At 42.3% G+C, this 18,438-nt stretch overlaps 1 protein-coding gene across 1 annotated transcript in view; it reads left to right on the forward strand.

Annotated features, from left to right (window-relative positions):
* The window catches only part of kat6a (K(lysine) acetyltransferase 6A), a 43,819-nt gene extending 26,367 nt beyond the window's left edge, over positions 1-17,452 (forward strand). The window contains exons 3-17 of the mRNA XM_057352266.1: positions 2,657-2,765; positions 2,894-3,009; positions 3,287-3,368; positions 3,534-3,648; positions 3,734-4,086; positions 4,935-5,050; positions 7,641-7,756; positions 8,012-8,153; positions 9,114-9,275; positions 9,609-9,702; positions 9,823-10,054; positions 10,412-10,601; positions 10,699-11,361; positions 11,644-11,902; positions 12,105-17,452. Coding sequence (XP_057208249.1) covers positions 2,657-2,765; positions 2,894-3,009; positions 3,287-3,368; positions 3,534-3,648; positions 3,734-4,086; positions 4,935-5,050; positions 7,641-7,756; positions 8,012-8,153; positions 9,114-9,275; positions 9,609-9,702; positions 9,823-10,054; positions 10,412-10,601; positions 10,699-11,361; positions 11,644-11,902; positions 12,105-15,313 — 5,958 coding nt within the window. The 3' untranslated portion in view covers positions 15,314-17,452. The remainder of the gene's footprint in view (positions 1-2,656; positions 2,766-2,893; positions 3,010-3,286; positions 3,369-3,533; positions 3,649-3,733; positions 4,087-4,934; positions 5,051-7,640; positions 7,757-8,011; positions 8,154-9,113; positions 9,276-9,608; positions 9,703-9,822; positions 10,055-10,411; positions 10,602-10,698; positions 11,362-11,643; positions 11,903-12,104) is intronic.
* The last annotated feature ends 986 nt before the right edge of the window (positions 17,453-18,438 follow it).

An 18,438-nucleotide genomic window follows, 5' to 3' on the forward strand; every position in this document is an offset into this window, starting at 1 on the left:
CTCTCTCTCTCTCTCTCTCTCTCTCTCTCTCTTTCTCTCTCTCTCTCTCTCTCTCTCTCTCTCTCTCTCTCTCTCTCTCTCTCTCTCTCTCTCTTTCTCTTTCAGCTGTTGGACAATTTATTCTTTCAGAAGTTTCATTTTTGCCACACACACTTAGGGCTGTCACGATTATGAAATTTGGCTGACGATTAATTGTCTAATAAATCATTGCGATTATGACGATTAATTGTCAGTTTTAGAGCTTTGACTTATAATTCTCATACATTTTTTATTCAGCTTTGAAACGACCGTATTGTTCTGAATATAAAGACTATGTTCTTTTTCTTGGAAATACATAGGAAAAAAATTGGGTCATCATACTTAAAGTTTAGGCTTTTACCTGTCAATAATACAACCGCCATATGCAATATGCAGATGCACTACAGCTCCCCCTAGTGTCTTCTATAGAGATGTGCAATAATTGTGATGATCTGAAACCATCGCGATGAGGCGATTATTTAATAATCGTGACAGCCCTACACACATGCTAGTATAAATGCCGCCTAAGATGCTATGTCAAGTAAGAAAAACTAAAAAAACACTTCAGACGCATGCATTCATCTAGCTGGTTTTGAGCTCTATTGTTCATCTATGTATACACTGCCATGCTCAGAACACTCTTAGACATTAGAAACACGTCTCATCGGGTTCATGTGATCCCGAAACTACATTTACATTTACGCATTTGGCAGACGCTTTTATCCAAAGCGACTTACATTGCATTATATTGTACATTCGTTTCTGAGTATGTGCACAGAGCTACAGGAAAGCTCATCTAACATATGTGGAAAAACCTCATATGCATACACTCTTTGTTCTTTGAGCATTAACCTGCTATTTAAGTCTGCGGCGAGTCTGAAATGCTCTGAAGACATAGTGTAATGCCCATAGCCTCTCTTGTTTTTTTCTAATATTGCAGTTCACATTTCTCTGTTTTGCTGTTCATGATCAGCTGCTGTGTACTGTACTGCGTACATTTGTACTGTATTTTTTCAGTCGAGCACTTTTTAAGAAAAATCTGTTCCACACACATCTATCTCCTCGCTGTTATGTGTAACTGTTTGTTAGCGTGCTGTGTGTGTATGATGCATTCTGCGTCGTGGGTGGGTCTCTCTTGGACACGCTGAAAGATTAATGGTGCTCTGAAGCAAATGTCAGATGGTGTGGCTTAGAATAAGCATCAACACATGCCTTTGTGCCCACACCCTTCACAACAAACCCACCTCTGGTCCCACACATCCACTGTGATCGTGTCCACTGCACCCTTTTTATAAACGAAAACTCTGAGCCACTGGCACTTTACGTTTAAAATTAAGACTTTAGACCAGCACGAAGTTAGAAGTTGCAAATATGGCTAGGAGAAATGTTTTGAGATTAAATATTAAAATTGGTGTGCAGTAGGGCTGTGACGGTGGCCGTGACAACCGCACCACCGCGGTGGTAAAGTGCCATGACGGTGGTGAGCTGCCACCGGCGGTAGTGCACGTCACTGTGACAAATATAAGTGTAATAAAAATGATAGTTGCGATCAGGATTGCTATTTGTACCCTTTCAGTTTCAGTTTCATTTAAAATATTTTACATTAACACAGAAATTATTGGCATACGTTTCCATTGGCGCATTCGAGCGCGGGCCTGCCCGGCAAAACCCAGGTTATTCTGCAGGTTCTGCAATGGATCTTGTTGTAAAATGAACAGTTGCATAAAATCAAAACCGGCTATGACCCGCTTGCTTAGTGTCGGAGCGCATTATTTTTATTGCCGCGGTTGCGGAGAGACATCAATTCGTTTGCGCTCTTCTGAACGCGCATTTATTGCAGCTGTAAACATTTTAATCTGGACAATGTCAACATGTTAGTTTTCCACTAACGAGTAGGAAAAAGTAACGTTTTTATGGCAATCTGAATAGGAAAGCCAAGGTAGGTTTAAACAGTTTGTTTCAAATGGAATTGTCAAGGACTGTAAGGGTTAATACGCGACTGACTGAAGTTGTCACTGCAACAAGAGCTTTTTTGTTTGATATTTAACTTTCTTATATCAATTAAGTTTTCATTATTTACTGATGTTTATTTAAATGTTTTATGTGCTGTAGTGTGCCATTTCACTGACGGATTTGCACATTAAACATGGACGGATGTTTCATCCTCATTTATTTCAGATATCATATTTCATTTTCAAGTATTTAACTATTTAACAATTTCAAGTATTTAAATGCGTGGTTGCTACACGCAAATATAATCATATAAATATTATTTATATAAATAATATATATTTCCCAACCACCGCACCACCGCAGTTGATTTGTCCATTACCATCGCAGTGGTAAAAAACTGCCACCGTCACAGCCCTAGTGTGCAGATGACACTTATTATTATTTTTACATTTGTATAAAGTGTACACAAAGTGTTTTTGTCCTTGGGAGGTAAGTCTGATTGGAGGAGAGGTGAATGTAGCCGGCTGTAGTACGATTTATAAAGGCAGATTAATTGGTCCAGATTGTCTAAAGCAAAGCTCATTTACACATCAGCTCCGTGTTATTTCAGCTTATCAATGGATCCACTCAGCTTTTAAGCGAATGTCTAATTTGCTTTCTTTCTGTTTTTCTTAATCTTTCTCAGGCTATGGCAGAGCCCATACCCATCTGTAGCTTCTGTTTGGGGACCAAGGAACAGAACCGTGACAAGAAGCCAGAGGAGCTCATCTCCTGCGCAGACTGTGGGAACAGCGGTAAGGAAGAGTGTCAAACTTCATTTAACCACGTCCCTTTGAGTTTTCAGTGGCACCGTGTATCCCCTTCAGAATTGGGCTTCGCTCAGGTGGTTCGAGGTTGTCTCACTCTCACTGTGTCTTTTCAGGTCATCCGTCCTGTCTGAAGTTCTCTCCACAGCTCACAGCACGAGTCAAAGCTCTATGGTGGCAGTGCATCGAGTGCAAAACCTGCAGCAGCTGTCAGGACCAAGGGAAAAATGCTGTAGGTCTTTTTGTCACGGAAACCGTCATTTGGGCTGCATTCTAAATCATATACTTTTACTGAACTTGAACGCACACAATGTACTGTGCTGATGATGAGAGTTACATGCTTTTTGTTAAAGCTCTTGTAAAAGAGCTCACAATCTGCCTTAAACATAATATACTTGTATATTTTGTAAAGAAAAGTGCATGTATGCTATGCCGTAAAACTCAAATTAGATTCCTTGTGCTTCTGAAGTCCGTATGTTGACTCATGTCTGTGTGTTTTTGTTTCATAGGATAACATGTTGTTTTGTGACTCCTGTGATCGAGGTTTTCACATGGAGTGTTGTGACCCCCCACTCATGCGAATGCCAAAAGGTGAGTCGAGGTCACACACTAAAAAAAAGTAAAACAAGGTTTAAGGGACAGTTCACCCAAAATCGTATTACTGTTAACTGTATTTGTTTTTTTACCCACAAAAATGTGTGTTCTCAATCATTAGTTATTTTGGTAGTGTAATGATTCTTGACTGCTGCTCTGCAGGCATGTGGATCTGTCAGATCTGTCGGCCGAGAAAAAAAGGAAGAAAGCTTTTGCATGAAAAAGCTGCACAAATCAAACGGCGATACAATGCACCACTGGGGCGGCCGAAGGGCAGGTATATTAAACCTTTTAAACATTTCACAAACCATGCAAATTGTAAATTGTTAAAACCGATGTTAAAAACTTAGTCTTGTTCTCAGACCGGGCCGTCCCTTTAAGAAGCTTCGATGTGGTGGGCGGGGCAGGAGGAGGCGGGGCGCTTTAGGTCTGGACCGGTGCTCGCAAGGCTCTTCTTCTCCTCACTCCTCCTCAAGCTCTTCATGCGAAGGTTACCCCGGCGACGATCGCATGCTCTTCTCCCTCCGCGAAGACGATTCCTCGCAGGGCAGCTTGCGCTTTAATAAAAAGACAAAGGGTCTGATAGACGCCCTCAGCAAGTTCTTCACGCCGTCCCCGGATGGACGGAAAGCCCGCACTGAGGTGGTGGACTATTCCCAGCAATACCGAATCCGCAAGAAAAGCAACCGCAAGGGCGACTCTGATGACAGGACAGGTGAGAGAGTTTATGAACTAAACTTTCAAAGTTATTTGGTCTCAGTTATTCAGATTTGAATTAAATGTTCAGTTAGTTTGCAGTAAATATGCAAGTGCATTAGGGCTCGATCAGACAGAACGCGCTTTTCATGTTCGAAAACGCGAGGCGCGCCGCTCTGCTCTTTTGGTTAAATCCGGAAAGAGCAGCCCGCAGCGTTTTTTTTATGTTGCTAGTGTCAGTCAAGGATTATAGCGTGAGCACTCTAGTTGCTGTTAACTCTTATTATCAGAAACTTTAAAAAGGTACAAGCAGAGGGCGTTTGCTCGGACATTTCTCGGTTGACCCGTGCCAGCACAAGTTTCTCCTTCATCATTGCAGTCTCCGGACGTATCAAGCACCTGTAAAGTTCCGTCACCGCATCGGAAGGCCCGCCTCTACACTCATTTGATTGGACAATGGAAAAAAGTGCTTTTCTGCTCAGAGTTGAGTTTTTTCAACTTCGGGCGCCCAGAGCCCTCTGCTTAAAACGCGAGGCGCGGCAGAAACGCGAGGCGCATAAGCAGCGCTCAAAACGCTCTCTGCCAAGAGGTGCGTTTCGCAGCAAAAGACGCGTTCTGTCTGATCAGGCCATTACAGTGCAAATGTAGTTTTAAATAATCATAGCTATTATTGTTCCACACTGTTTATTAGTAAATGGAATCGTGGTATTTAATCACTTTTATTTATTATAGGCATACATTTATTTTGTGTTGTCTTGTCTGTTTCGTTAATGTTATTGGACAGTGCTTCATAATGTTTTTCTTTACTTTAGTGCTCTGTTTGTACTTCCAACGTTTGAAGTGTCTTTGTGTCTTTTGGTTTTACAGACAATCAGGAGTGCGGAGACAGCTGGCGGGAGGACGAAGACAGACTACCAGGCCATGAGAACCTAACTGAGAATGATGTGGAGCTCTTCAGACGTATACAGGAACTGGCACTACAGGTACAGAGAGCAAGATGCATCATTAGAGTAATAGGTGTGTCAGGATTGTGGAAAAGAATGTTCATTAAATTAAATGGAAACCATAACCTCTTGTCAATGAATTCATTTTTTTCTGTAGATATGTGTACTGTTTGTTTGCAGTTGCAGGCATTCACTTTCACAGTATTTGTAGAGACACGTGGTTGTGAAGGCCTTTATCTTGACAGAGTGTAATGTGGGGATTTGAGTGGTTCCATTATCTTGCTTTTCTCTGTGACACGAATTCACATATATTGTCTGATTGGTCTGTCTGTGTATGTGTTGAGGCTCCCGACACAAGCAGCCGCTCTCAGACAGCCTCAGGCCATCAGCCTGAGAAAAACACTCGCTAACCCAGAGAGACGCAATTGCACTCGGCATCAGAGACAGGAGTATCCAGGAGAGGGAATGCAATGCTGAATTCTTAACAATAAGACCTAGCATGCATGGTAAACATGGCCCTTTTTTTAGCTTTGGGTAGAGAGAATTCCTGAGGCTGTTGAACTGTCACTGGTATTTTCTGCTTGTGTTATGAAATCATTTGAAGTTTGTTTTTATGAGGGAAGTAACGGTTCGAATTCCACTCTGTTAAGTTTGGTAAACACCTGGGACATCGATATTAGAGGTGTTCAAGTCATGAAATTTGACGCCTATATGGTATTTTAACACTGTGTTTGGCTAATACAAGCGTTAAGCCATACACTGAAATTACATGCATTTTATAGTAATTGCAGGGCTGTACTTTCTTTGCACATAGCACTGGTGCTACAGAGGTTTGAAGTTTTGTAGCACAGGCCAAACTGTTGTAGCACAAGAATAAAACGTCTGTTGCCTTCATTAAAAAAAAAAAATGCAAGTGCAGTTCATCACATGAATAGGCAGGTAACTGACACATTAATGTTACATACAGAGGGATAAATTAGGGCCATATCATTTTTAGTTGACCTAAATTTGTTTGAATTTTTCTAAGGTCTGTGTTTTTCTTTTTTTCTATGCAATAGTGGTATATTTGTCCACATAAAATACTGTAGTAGTATACTAGAGTAGCTATTTACTATAGTAAACTGCAGTAAAATTCCTAGACACCATAGTGTTTTTAAACCTTACTGGAGTAACTACAGTGAGCACTTTTCCACCATCGTGCCGAATCGTTCTAAGCACAGTCTGAAACGGTTACAGTTATGTTTCCACGTGAGCCTGGTTCGACACGACACGATAACAAACTGTTCTCAGCTCAGGATTTTCAGCACGGTTCTATAACTATAAATGAATGCGCGCAAAGCCATTATAGCTCAGTCTCTTGTGTTTACCAAGGCAGCGCGTGACACGTTTGTGTTTACATTCTAAAAATTTCCGTTATCAGCCCTGCGGTGGAAAATGAAACCATTTACGTACAGGCTGGCATGGATCGGCACGGAGTGGAACGATTAAGCAACGAGAACGATTCGGCGCGATGGTGGAAAAGTGCTCAAGTGTTTTCTACAGTTTATCAATTTACTATGAGGGCACTACAATTTTCTATAGCAAATACTATAGTACACTTCAGTATTTTTTCGTCTGAGTGTTCAAGTTAACCAGACTTCTATTTTGACAGGTCGTCAGAAAGATGCCTGAGGTTTAGTGGGTGTTTGACGATGCAAAGAGTAAAATGCTCATGAAATGAACTTGCAGAGCAGCTCTGGAGATTAAGTTTGTGTGTTTATATCCTCAGACAGTGCAGACACAGACAAATCCACGAGCGTCACGCATGTAGCACGTTAAACTGTGCAGCTCAGTCGCTCAAGACACGCAGAACAGCCAGATGATGTATTTAAATAACAGCATTCCACATCTAGGTATATGGACTCAAAGCAGCTAGAAAACTCGCAAAATAGATTAAAACTAAGTAATATAGAGGTGCGCCATTGATTTATGTCACACACAAACAAGCACGACGACAAATGCACTTCACACAAACACGCGGCTCTGTTTAATGCACCTGTCAAACTATCGCACGCGTGCTACACTGACTAATTTACTCTTAGCACAGACCGATTTGTTTATGTTGTTAAGATGAAACTGTTTATATCAAAATATATTTAAAAGCTGAAAATTATGTAACCTACATACATGTTTCACATTCTTTCTAATTAGTGATCATCTTTCACACATCGGGCACAGTTGCTCTGCTATCTGCATCAACTTGAAACTTTGATAAAACAACTTTCTTGCAGACCATTGCGATATGCATATTTGCGATACTTGATCATTTCTATATATTGTGGGAGCACTATTCTTGAAGGTGGATGTTATGATTTATATCACAATATTGTTATTATACAGTATGTATTATATGACGTGTTTTTTATTCCTAGTTTGTAGAATAAACACAGTGTGTGTGCGTGACTCTGTTTATGACTATTAAAACATAAAAGAGCCTAGGGCTATGACATGAGGGTGTGTTTGTTCGCCAAGGCTCTGAAAGAAGGGCATGTTGCAAAGTAAAAATTCAAAATGATTTGAAATTGTAATGTTGTCTGTATTTGCATTTCTCCTATTTTTAATTTCTCTCTTGATCTTTCTTCTCTTACAGAAGGTTGGCGTGACTGGACCACCTGACCCCCAGATGCGCTGTCCGTCAGTCATAGAGTTTGGAAAGTATGAAATTCAGACGTGGTACTCCTCTCCATACCCACAGGAGTACAGCAGGTAAGTAACAATAAAAAGAAGTCATGCAGTTATTTCTTTGCATGCTTATATTGTATTACAATTAATTAGCAACATGTATTAAATGTGACAGCCATAATAATAATAATAATAAAGTCTGTTAAGGAAAACAGATATACTAAGGTCAGTATCTTTAAAGCTGAAGTGTTTTATTTGCACTAGCACAGCAGATGCGCTTTTATCTGCTTTGGGTTTTCTTCACTGCTAATTTCTGATAAATGTATTTTGGTGTGGTAGGCTCCCTAAGCTCTACCTCTGTGAGTTCTGTCTGCGCTACATGAAGAGCCGTGGCATTCTGTACCAGCACATGCGAAAGTGCAACTGGTTCCACCCGCCTGCCAACGAGATCTACAGGAAGGACGACGTGTCCGTCTTTGAGGTGAGGAGAAGAAATCTTCACGCAGAAAGAAACCGTAAATACACAGAGAGGCACACTCGCACGTCTTTTTGGTTATACCCTCTTGACGCATATCTTTCAGTTATCCGTCTACACTTTAGTCACGCACACATGTTTGTGTTCATGTACACACTGAGTCAACAAAGGAAATCTCATTCACACAAAAATGTGCACACTCCCACATTGGCTCTGGCAATAACATGCACCCACATCCTGCACTTGCGAGGTATCGTAATAACTCTGCTCAGCCGGGTAATAATAAATGAGTAACAGTAACCTCTTATTGTTTCAGAATAGCTCTGGTGATTTACTAGATGTTAGTTCTGTTTTTATGAAGGTAATTTATGCATCGGTATGCAATAAAAAATACGTCAGTGTGTTGACCAGAATCTACAGAGCGTATTTTACGTTCTACAATAATTAACACCACTTAGGGTTTCTAGGGTGTGTCACTGCTTGCGTTCCTGCTCGGCCGGTTGGTTTTAGAGGCTCAAGTTTCAGAGCTCCTAGTCAGGTTCTGACTCAGCAGGATACCTGTGGCAACCGTGCTGCTAAAAGCTAACACTGCTGGCACGCTGCAGACAGGAGGAGTGTAATTTATCACAGCCTTTGTTGCTGCGGAGCACATTTTGTGCCAGTCTCCACCGTGTTTCAAAATGTTGATTTGCTGTGTTGAAAACATACTATTGTATTTTAGATAGCATTGCATTTTTTTAGGTAACACACAGACTGATAAATGTATACCTTAAAAGCCTTAAGAGCATTTCCTAACCAGGTTTAATGAGAAGTTATAAGGAGAGGGATTTTGGGCAAAATAAACTTAACGTTGGTGGGAATTCCAATGCTTTGGACAAGAAATGTATTCATTTATGATGCTCTGGGCATCATATAAATGGCGAGTGGCATTAAGACGAAGTCTGAAACCATTTATTTCTTGCACAGGTGGATGGAAATGTCAGCACAATATACTGTCAGAATCTGTGCCTGCTGGCCAAGCTCTTCCTGGACCACAAGACGTTGTACTACGATGTGGAGCCCTTTCTCTTCTACGTGCTCACTCAGAATGACAGTAAGGGCTGCCATCTTGTGGGATACTTTTCAAAGGTGAGCACAATGTTCTTAAGACTATTATATTACTTTCACATCCTCTGAAGTCAGGTGCTTTTGGGAGCTTTGAAGTTCGACGAGTTGCTGAGTCAGTCGTATCGTTTTTCGCCTTCCTGAGCAAAATGGGTCAATAATAATCTTTTGTATGTGTTTGCAATAATACAGAGGTGGAGATTCTTTAAGATGAATTATAGTTTGTACTGTTAAGCGGGACCTTTATAGCTTGGAATAGGCCATTGTGAATGTTTAGTTAGTTGTTTATAAGACGTTCTAGGATTTGTTCAACATTTTGAACAAATCTTAATCCATTGTGCTTGTTTTTCTTTGTAGGAGAAACACTGTCAACAGAAATATAACGTATCCTGCATCATGATTCTTCCACAATATCAGCGCCAGGGCTATGGGCGATTCCTCATTGACTTCAGTAAGAATCAGCATTTTGCTCCTCAGTTCTGTCATTCGGTGTTGTTTTCTTGAAGGAAATGTTTAGAATATTTTTTATAGATGTTATCACCAAGAGGAATAAACTGTTATGACTCTTCAGGTTATCTGCTGTCCAAGAGGGAAGGCCAGCCAGGCTCACCCGAGAAGCCACTGTCAGACCTTGGCCGACTGTCCTACATGGCATACTGGCGTAGTGTGGTGCTGGAATGCATGCATGAGATTAGAGACCGTCAGCTCACCATTCGCAGGCTAAGCAAAGTCACCGGCATATGCCCTCAAGATATCACTGCCACTCTGCTTCATATAAATATGTTGGAACAGAGAGGGGACGGGTGAGACACGCACACACACTGTAAAATACATTTTAAATTAAGCTCATTGTACATCTTATAAATGTTAGACAGTATTTCTACAAACATGCACAGAGTAGACAAATTATACATGCACTTCGCATAACATCACAAATCATTTCCATGTTTAAACAAAGTTGTGCACTTTGCTTGTTTTTTACCATCTTATGATGTACTTAGTCACCTCTGCCAGGTATGTTGTGTTCGATAAATGCTCCAAAGTAGCTGATGTTGTTATTAAACAAAGAGCAATAAAATCCTCAATTAATGGAGAGTTTGTCCAACATGGAACAACATGGATGTAGATCTACTCTCTAATTTCTTTTTCTGTTATTACAGAGTGGTGATTGTGCGCAGAGAGAAGTTGGTTTCCAATCATATGACCCGACTGAAAGCCAGACCTCGGCAACTCGAAGTCGATCCTGACTGCTTGCGATGGATGCCTGTTATTGTCACCAACACAGTGGTATCTGAGGGAGAAGGGGATGAGGAGGATGACGAAGAAGAAGAGGGAGAACATAACAAAGAGGTACATTTCAAAGAACATAAAATGTATAATAAATGAAATATGCAATCTTATAAACATGCAAAATGGTGTAACTGTTTTGTGACCTACCTCTTTTTAGATCAAACCCAGCCGCAGAAGTCCTCCACTGTCTTGGCATGTGCAAGAGAGGGAAAAGGAGGAAGAGAAAAAGAGCTTCCCTTTGTTCCCCAAAAACCAAAACTCTCCACCATCTTCCTCTGTTTGCAACAGTGTTGTCAGTCCTGAACGTCCTTCCCTTTTTCTTCCGGCTAACGGGGAGCGCCGGCGACCAGGACGTCCTCCCAAAAACTGGCCATGGGGAAAAGTGAAAGATAGACCACGTCCAGGGCCAGGTCGACCCCGCAAAATAAGGCCACCAGAGGATGAAGATGATGATGATGAGGATGGTACAATTGTCATTAATAAGGTGACGACAACTTCCCTGCATTTGGCTTTAGACAACGAGCCTGACTCCACATCAGCTTGTCCCTTGGAAAGGCACCCTGCCATACCACCCCCACGCAGCAGAGGTCGACCTCCACGGAAGAAGCGTGGTCCAAAACGAAGACTTAGCGAGGAGCCTGGAGACGGCCTGCCATTGTTGCCGCACACTGCAAGACTGAGTGAACCTGTGCCAGTCCAACCACCATTTTTCAGTGAGAGCAGTGAAGATGAGGACGACGATGATGATGATGACGAAGATGAGTTAAGGACCCTTTCTCCACCTGTACTCACCAAGCCTACACTAGGACTTAAATGCAAGGTATTTGCAGTATAGTAAAATGTTTCATTTTCTCTAAATTGTGTTATATTGTAATGGCTTTTAAGGTTAGTTTATACATTATATTTACATTAAAATTTTCAGGGATCAAAAATATAAGTTTAATACTAAACTGTATTTCATAGTTTTAATTGGAGTATATTATCTGTAGTTGACTGCTGGTTCTCACACAAGGGTCAGTGAGGATTGAAAAGGGTGCAGATATGATGTGGATTATTCTAATTCAGGATTTTCTTGCTTCTCTCCTCTCTTGCATTTTTTTAGTCTCAAAAGTCTTTACGGAGGCGCCGTGTTCGTCCACGCAGCCATCCCCACAGCAGTGTAGTGACAGAGACTATTTCAGAGACCACTGAAGTTCTGGACGAGTCATTTGTGGATTCAGATTCTGAAAGGCCCATGCCCAGACTAGAGGAGGAAACTCCATTTGGCAATCCTCTCCGACGTTACACAGCAGCCCGGAAACACATGGGCTCTACCCTCAAGAGCATCAGCGGAGGCAATCTGACCGAATCGGAGGAAGACGGTAAATGAGACTAAATTAGATTAGGCTGAAGTTAGATTCTTCTCCGCTTTCTAGGAATAGTGACAAGAAAGTTAAAAGAAAGTTAACTTTGTTACAGCCACATAAAGCCTGCAGTTTGGATCTTTTGTTCTTTAGTATTTTGTGTGATGTAAATTATTTTCTGTGAGATTTTGAAATTTGTTTGCCTGTTCTCTTTGTCCAGATCCCACTCCTGTGTTGAAACCAGTTACTGGATTAAGAAGGCCTGAACCTTCAGAGACCACACAAAGAACAGGGACAACAGCTGACATTCCTGAGGTCCCAGTAAAAAAGAAGAAAGGTTGGCCTAAGGGCAAGAGTCGCAAGCCACTGCATTGGAAGAAGCGTCCAGGGAGGAAGCCTGGTAGTGGGGCAAGTCAGACAGCTGACTCCAGTCTGGCAGTTCCATCCTCAGAGGGCCCACCACCCCCAAAGATCAAAATGAAGCCTGGCAGGAAACCTCGCAGCTATTACCTGCAGCGGGCCCAAGAGGAGGCAGCGAGACAGGAATTCGAGCGAAGCCGATTAGCTCAGCAGCAGTTGGTTAATTCAACAGTCAAGACATCCAGAGCTATAACGTCGGACCTCAACCCTGAGAAGCGGAAAGACTCAGAAGAGGAGGATGATTTCCTTCAGAGGTTTAGAGAACCAATAAAGCCTAGAAAACGAGGCCGACCTCCAAAAAATGCTAATCTTCCTCCTGTACCTAAACCGCCTCCTTTGTCTGAGCCAGAAGAGGAAGACGAGGACGAAGACCAACCATGGACTGTGGAGAAGACTAGCCGTCCACCTTCTCGTACCATGTCACAATCTTCGAGCACAAAGGCCCCTCCGCCAAGAGCTAGCACAGACATGGCAGATGCAGAGGAGGATGAAGAGCGGGATGATGATGATTGTGATAACAGAGCTAGTCGGAGAACAGCAACAACACCAGGCTCAGGAAGCAGGCGTAGTGATGATCATGATGCCGATGATGAAGGGGATGGTCGCCTTGAAGAGAAAAGTGACAGCGGCAGTTGCAGTAAGAGGAGAAAAAATCAAGACTCTGAGGATGATGAGGATGAGGAAGAAGAGGAACAATTATCACCTGTACACTCTCCCCCTGTGAAAGAAGAACCACAAAGCAGTGAAGGTTTTTTAGACATGTCAGGGAACGTGGCTCGAGATTATGTCAGCAAACAGGAAGAGGGGGAAGATGAGGAGGAGGATGCAGAGGAAGTACAAGAGGTGAAGACTAGCTCTGTCGATACTCAGGATGAACAGCGACTGCGTGAACAGGAGGAATCTGCGGCGGCTGCGGCAGCCGTGGAAACGGTGACCGCTATTACAGTCACTTCAGAGCCTATGGACATGCAGCCTCTAAATGTTGAGGACAAGGCTGTGCTGATGATAGGGGCTGACCACTCACACCAGCACGCTGATTTCAAAGATGACCTTAGTCAACACACACATCACCACAGTAGTGAGCTGGATCTAGAAACCGTGCAGGCCGTTCAGTCACTTACACAAGGTGAAGCCCAAGAGGAGGAGGCCGAGTCCCACGGAGCCTATCAGGACTGTGAAGAGACGCTTGCTGCCTGCCGTACACTTCAAAGCTACAGTCATGGTGAAGGAGAGGAGGAAACACTAGCCCTGGTGGAAGATTGTGGAGCCTCCCAGCACAGTCCCATGCCCAACCCACCAATGCCCACATTACCGAATCAATCTGTGCGTTCAGTCAACAGCCCCGGAATGGCTCCTGGTCCTATGGAGACTGGGCCAGGAGTACCTGGACCCACAGGAACCGGAGGGGGAACAGGTGGAGGGTATACCCAAATAACCCCAGAGCATCCCAGCTCTCTATCAGCTCCCTCACTACAAAACATGGAGACCTCCCCCATGATGGATGTGCCATCAGTTTCTGATCATTCACAACAGGTGGTGGACAGTGGCTTTAGTGATTTAGGCAGCATCGAAAGCACTACAGAGAACTATGAAAATCCAAGCAGCTACGACTCAACCATGGGCAGTGGAGGTAACGGAGGAGGAAATGGAAGTAATGGAGGTGGCATGTCTGCAGCAGCAGCAGCAGTGGCTGCTTCCTCTTCTTCATCATCTTCGTCCTCATCTTCAGCCACACCGTCATCGTCAGCTTCACAAAGCAACAGTTGCTCCTTTGTCTCAACCTCTGGAATGACATCCTCAAACACAGGGGTTAGCTCTCAGATGGGAAGCATGGGAAGCTGTAGCCTTATCCAACAGGGAGGTCCTGGGCCTACCAATGTACCTGGATCTAACAATGGTAACAGTGTCCCACAGCCTCCTCCCCCACCACCTCCCCCTTCCGCCACTACTCCAAGTTGCAGTATTAAGTCTCCGCAAGGGTGCGTCATTGAAAGACCACCGAGTGCCAGCCAGCAACAGCAGAAGAAAGTCTCTCAGCCACCTCAACAACAGCAAAACCCCCAGCCGCAGCCTCCACCTTCTGCTCCACCACAACCTCCACCTCAACAACAAGCACTCTCGCAATGTAGCATGGGAAACGGCTTTGCTTCCACACCCATGATAATGGAGATCCCTGAGAGTGCAGGTAGTGCAGGAGGAGGCCGTAGTTTGTATGACCGTATGGGTCAAGACTTTGGTGCTGGGGGCTATGGCCAACCTACCGCTACTTTCAGTTTGGCCAAACTTCAGCAGCTAACTAACACCATCATGGACCCTCACGCCATGTCTTATTCGCATTCTGCAGCAGTCACCTCATATGCTACAAGCGTTTCTCTATCCAACCCAGGCTTGGCGCAACTTGCGTCCTCCCCACACCCACCTTTGCCACAGGCGCAGCCCACTATGACCCCACCTCCCAATTTGAGTTCTGGGTCTATGAACCTGATTCAGTGCAACATGCCAGGGCCTAACATCGGACTGCCTCCCCCACCCCATACACAGCGGCTCCAAGGCCAAATGGCTACCGTCAAAGGCCACATTTCAATTCGGTCCAAAGCCTCTCAAATTCCAGCGGGGTCCCCACACCAGCAGCAATTATACAGTCGTAGCTCTGGGGCTGTGACCATGCAAGGCTCCCCACGCACTCTAGCAGTGCAGCGTGGCATGATGAGCAACCTCATGCCCACGCCTGCTGCCTACAACTCTATGAACATGAATCCCCTCAATGCCGCCATGTCCGCTAGCTATCGCATGCCACAGCCCATGATGAACAGCGGGTACCACAGTAACTCACCCTATATGAACCAGCCGGCTCAATACCCCATGCAGATGCAAATGGGCATGATGGGAGGGCAGGCCTACCCACAGCAGCCTATGCAGCCCAATCACCATGGAAACATGATGTACACGGGCCCCTCGCACCACAGCTACGCTGGCGTCCCCAAACAGTCGCCTTACATGAGTAGATGAGCACTAGAGAACAAGCAGAGGGAGAGAAAGCCGAGAGATGTTTCCACTGAACTCTCTGTACTTTATTCATTTGAATCCACCCTCCAAAGTCAGGGCGAAAGGCTAAACGACAAGCGAGCTGGGTGGAGGAAGAGAACATAGAGACTGCGACAATTTCTTTTCCTTTCTAAATATGTTGTCGTCAAGCTCTGTTCCTTTATGTTCGTTTCCAGATTGCCTGAGCTCACAGAGCCGGGGAGATGATCTGGGCTGATCACGGGAGATGATCTAATGGACCTTTTGCGGCAAGTGTCATGCTCCCAAAGATCGCTCCATCTGACGTGGTTGTACCAACAGATGTTGGTCCTCCAAAGTGTCCACCACTCCATCCAGGATGAAGCATCAAAGCAGCTATAGGGGAAGCGTGGATGTAATCTTTCAAACTGAGAAACAAATATGTTTAAATTGTAATTGAATATACATTCAATCATGCACACAATCGTTCAATTGACATAGGAAGCCTTACCTAAAAAGAGACAAAATAATTGTAGATGGACTTTATTTTTTGTTTCTTTTTTTATTATATTATTATTATTTTTAATATGTTTTGTTTTTTTCAATGACTGTTGAAATGCGTGTTTCGGTCTGACCTTGTCATGCTTCGCGTGTGTGGCTGTTCCGGACAAAGTGATTTACACTCGCTTGCTCATACACTCGCTCAAGTACATTCACTCACTCACTCACACACACACACAGAGCTCTGTAGCCACTCGAGAGCTTATGCGGAGACACTTGAAATAGGGTTTTAGTTGGGACACACAAGGTCTCTGTGATATCTGTAAATCTGTGTCTTCCTAATATGGAACAGTGTGAACAGAACCCAAGATAATGTTAAAAGGTTTTGTTTGGAGTTACATATGTTTAATAATGACCAAGCATCATTTTTTATGGTGGGCTGGACCGAGCAGAGTTCCTAGTTGATGTAAATATTCTGGTACTACCTGGTTCACATCACAGACCTGTAAAATCTCACACACGGTTTCTCCACAGATATCTCTAGAGGGCGCCACAGTCAAATAGAGGAAATAGACAGTGTGCCCATCCAGTGGGGTTAATGATGCCTCCTAAAAATAGGCCTTGCTGTGGCACCAGTAAGTAGCGCTCGTACTCCAGCTGATCATGCAGTAGTGATGTTAGCAACCAGAGAGAGAGAGAGAGAGTTGCACTAACAGGTGCATCCATGTCTGCAATGCACACATGGACAAAGAAACACTCATACCCCGGAAAAAGGTTAAAGTGCATGATGTCCTGAGATGGTTACTGTTTTAGGACAATAAGCAGAGAATTTCTTAATGTTCCAGTATTCATTGTCAATATGAGGAAACTTTCTCAATGACCTGACGTTTCATACATTATTTGTGCGCTTTTGTGTTTCTGAATTTTATCAGACTGGGCAGCTTTCTTTTATGACACAAGCTGACTCTTTTTGACTTTAGAAGACTTATTGTAGAGAAAATGTTTTTTCTAAAATATAAAAAAAAGAAAAATTCTGATATGGATATTGGTACTGTCATTTTTTTCACTTCTGTTTCAGGAAAAAAACCAATGCATATTTTTTAGCTCAACTCTTGGGGTAATATTATTAAGAAATTCAAAACGAAAAAAAATTACAACTCACTTTTAGTGAATTTAAGATGCCTTTAACCTTTCCATTCCATCTCATCTCTAGAGTTTTATATCTTTGTGTAGTATATTAATGCTATTTTAAAACAAAAGGAAAAAACAGATATCTAAAGGTCACTTTTAGTGTTATTTTCTTTTGTTTTTCTTGGTTATAGTGCGTGTATAGGACAACTTCCTCACATCTACGAGGCATGTAAAAATGAGCTCAGTATATTTCTGTTTATATTGCTTACCTTTTCGTATCCTTTGTAATTGTACATGGTGAGTTGTAAGCTAAGAGAGAACCTGGTAGCTGGAGAAAGAGAGAGCCAAGCTGGGGGCGCTCGGTGATGGTCGCAAGCGTCCACCTTCCACTCCTCTCTGTTTTGTCCCTGTATGTATTTCCATTTATTTGTTTCTTTCTTTTTTTCTTAGCAAGTACTTTCAAAGAACTGTGTACATTTTAACATGAAACAAAAATAAATTATGTTGAGCCATTTCACTTGTAATTGTGTTTTTTAAAACATTTTAGTCACAGATGTCCTCAAGATAAGTCTGTAACACTTTACAATAAGGTGCTATTAGTTAACGTTAGTAAATGCATTAGCTAACAATGAACGATTCAGTTTTTCAGCATTTATTAATCCTTGTCAATGTTAGTTCATGTCAATGCAGTTATTCATGTTGGTTCATGATGCATTAACTAATGTTAGCAGTGAAAATGTTTGATTTTAATAATGTATTAGTAAATGCTGAAATTAACATGAATTAATTTTAATAAATGCTGTAGAAGTATTTTTCATTGTTAGTTCTTGTTAGCTAGCATTAACTAGTAAATAGCACCTGTTATGGCTATAATTGGATGTCTTTTAGGATGTAGCATTCACCTTCAAACTCTTGAATGGGCTTTTCTATATTACTAGAATTAAGTGTTTTTACTAAAATGCACTTTACTGGAAGCAGAAGTGTTTTCCCACATTTAAAGTGCATAGTCATTTTCTGTCAAATGTAATTTGTATATCTTTTGACTGTATGACTTTGTCAAAGGTTATACAAAAAGCAGTCTGTAAAAAGCCTAAAACATTTGAGCGATTACTTCATAGGATTAGTAAGATTTTATTTAGGTTAAAGTAATTTCTGTTTTTGTGTGCACAGTATACTGTATATTCTAATACATCAAATAAGATTGTATAAAAGTTCAAGTTAATATAGAGGTTTTTAGCAAAGCCATGGTTCATTTGTGGTTACCAACAAACTAATTTGTTTTATTTGTACCATGGTTAATATTTTTAAAGCTATAGTTCCTCCCAAAAATATACAATTCTGTCACCATTTAATCACCTTCCAGTTGTTCCAAATCAGTATACATTTCTTTGTTCTGATGAACACAGAAATTTATTCGGAAGAATGCTTGCAACCAAACTGTTCTTGGACCCCATTGACTACCATAGTAGGAAAAATTACTTTATATTTTTTTTGTTCTG

Source organism: Triplophysa rosa, linkage group LG2 (genome assembly GCF_024868665.1).
Source record: "Triplophysa rosa linkage group LG2, Trosa_1v2, whole genome shotgun sequence".
Classification (NCBI taxonomy): Eukaryota; Metazoa; Chordata; class Actinopteri; order Cypriniformes; family Nemacheilidae; genus Triplophysa; species Triplophysa rosa.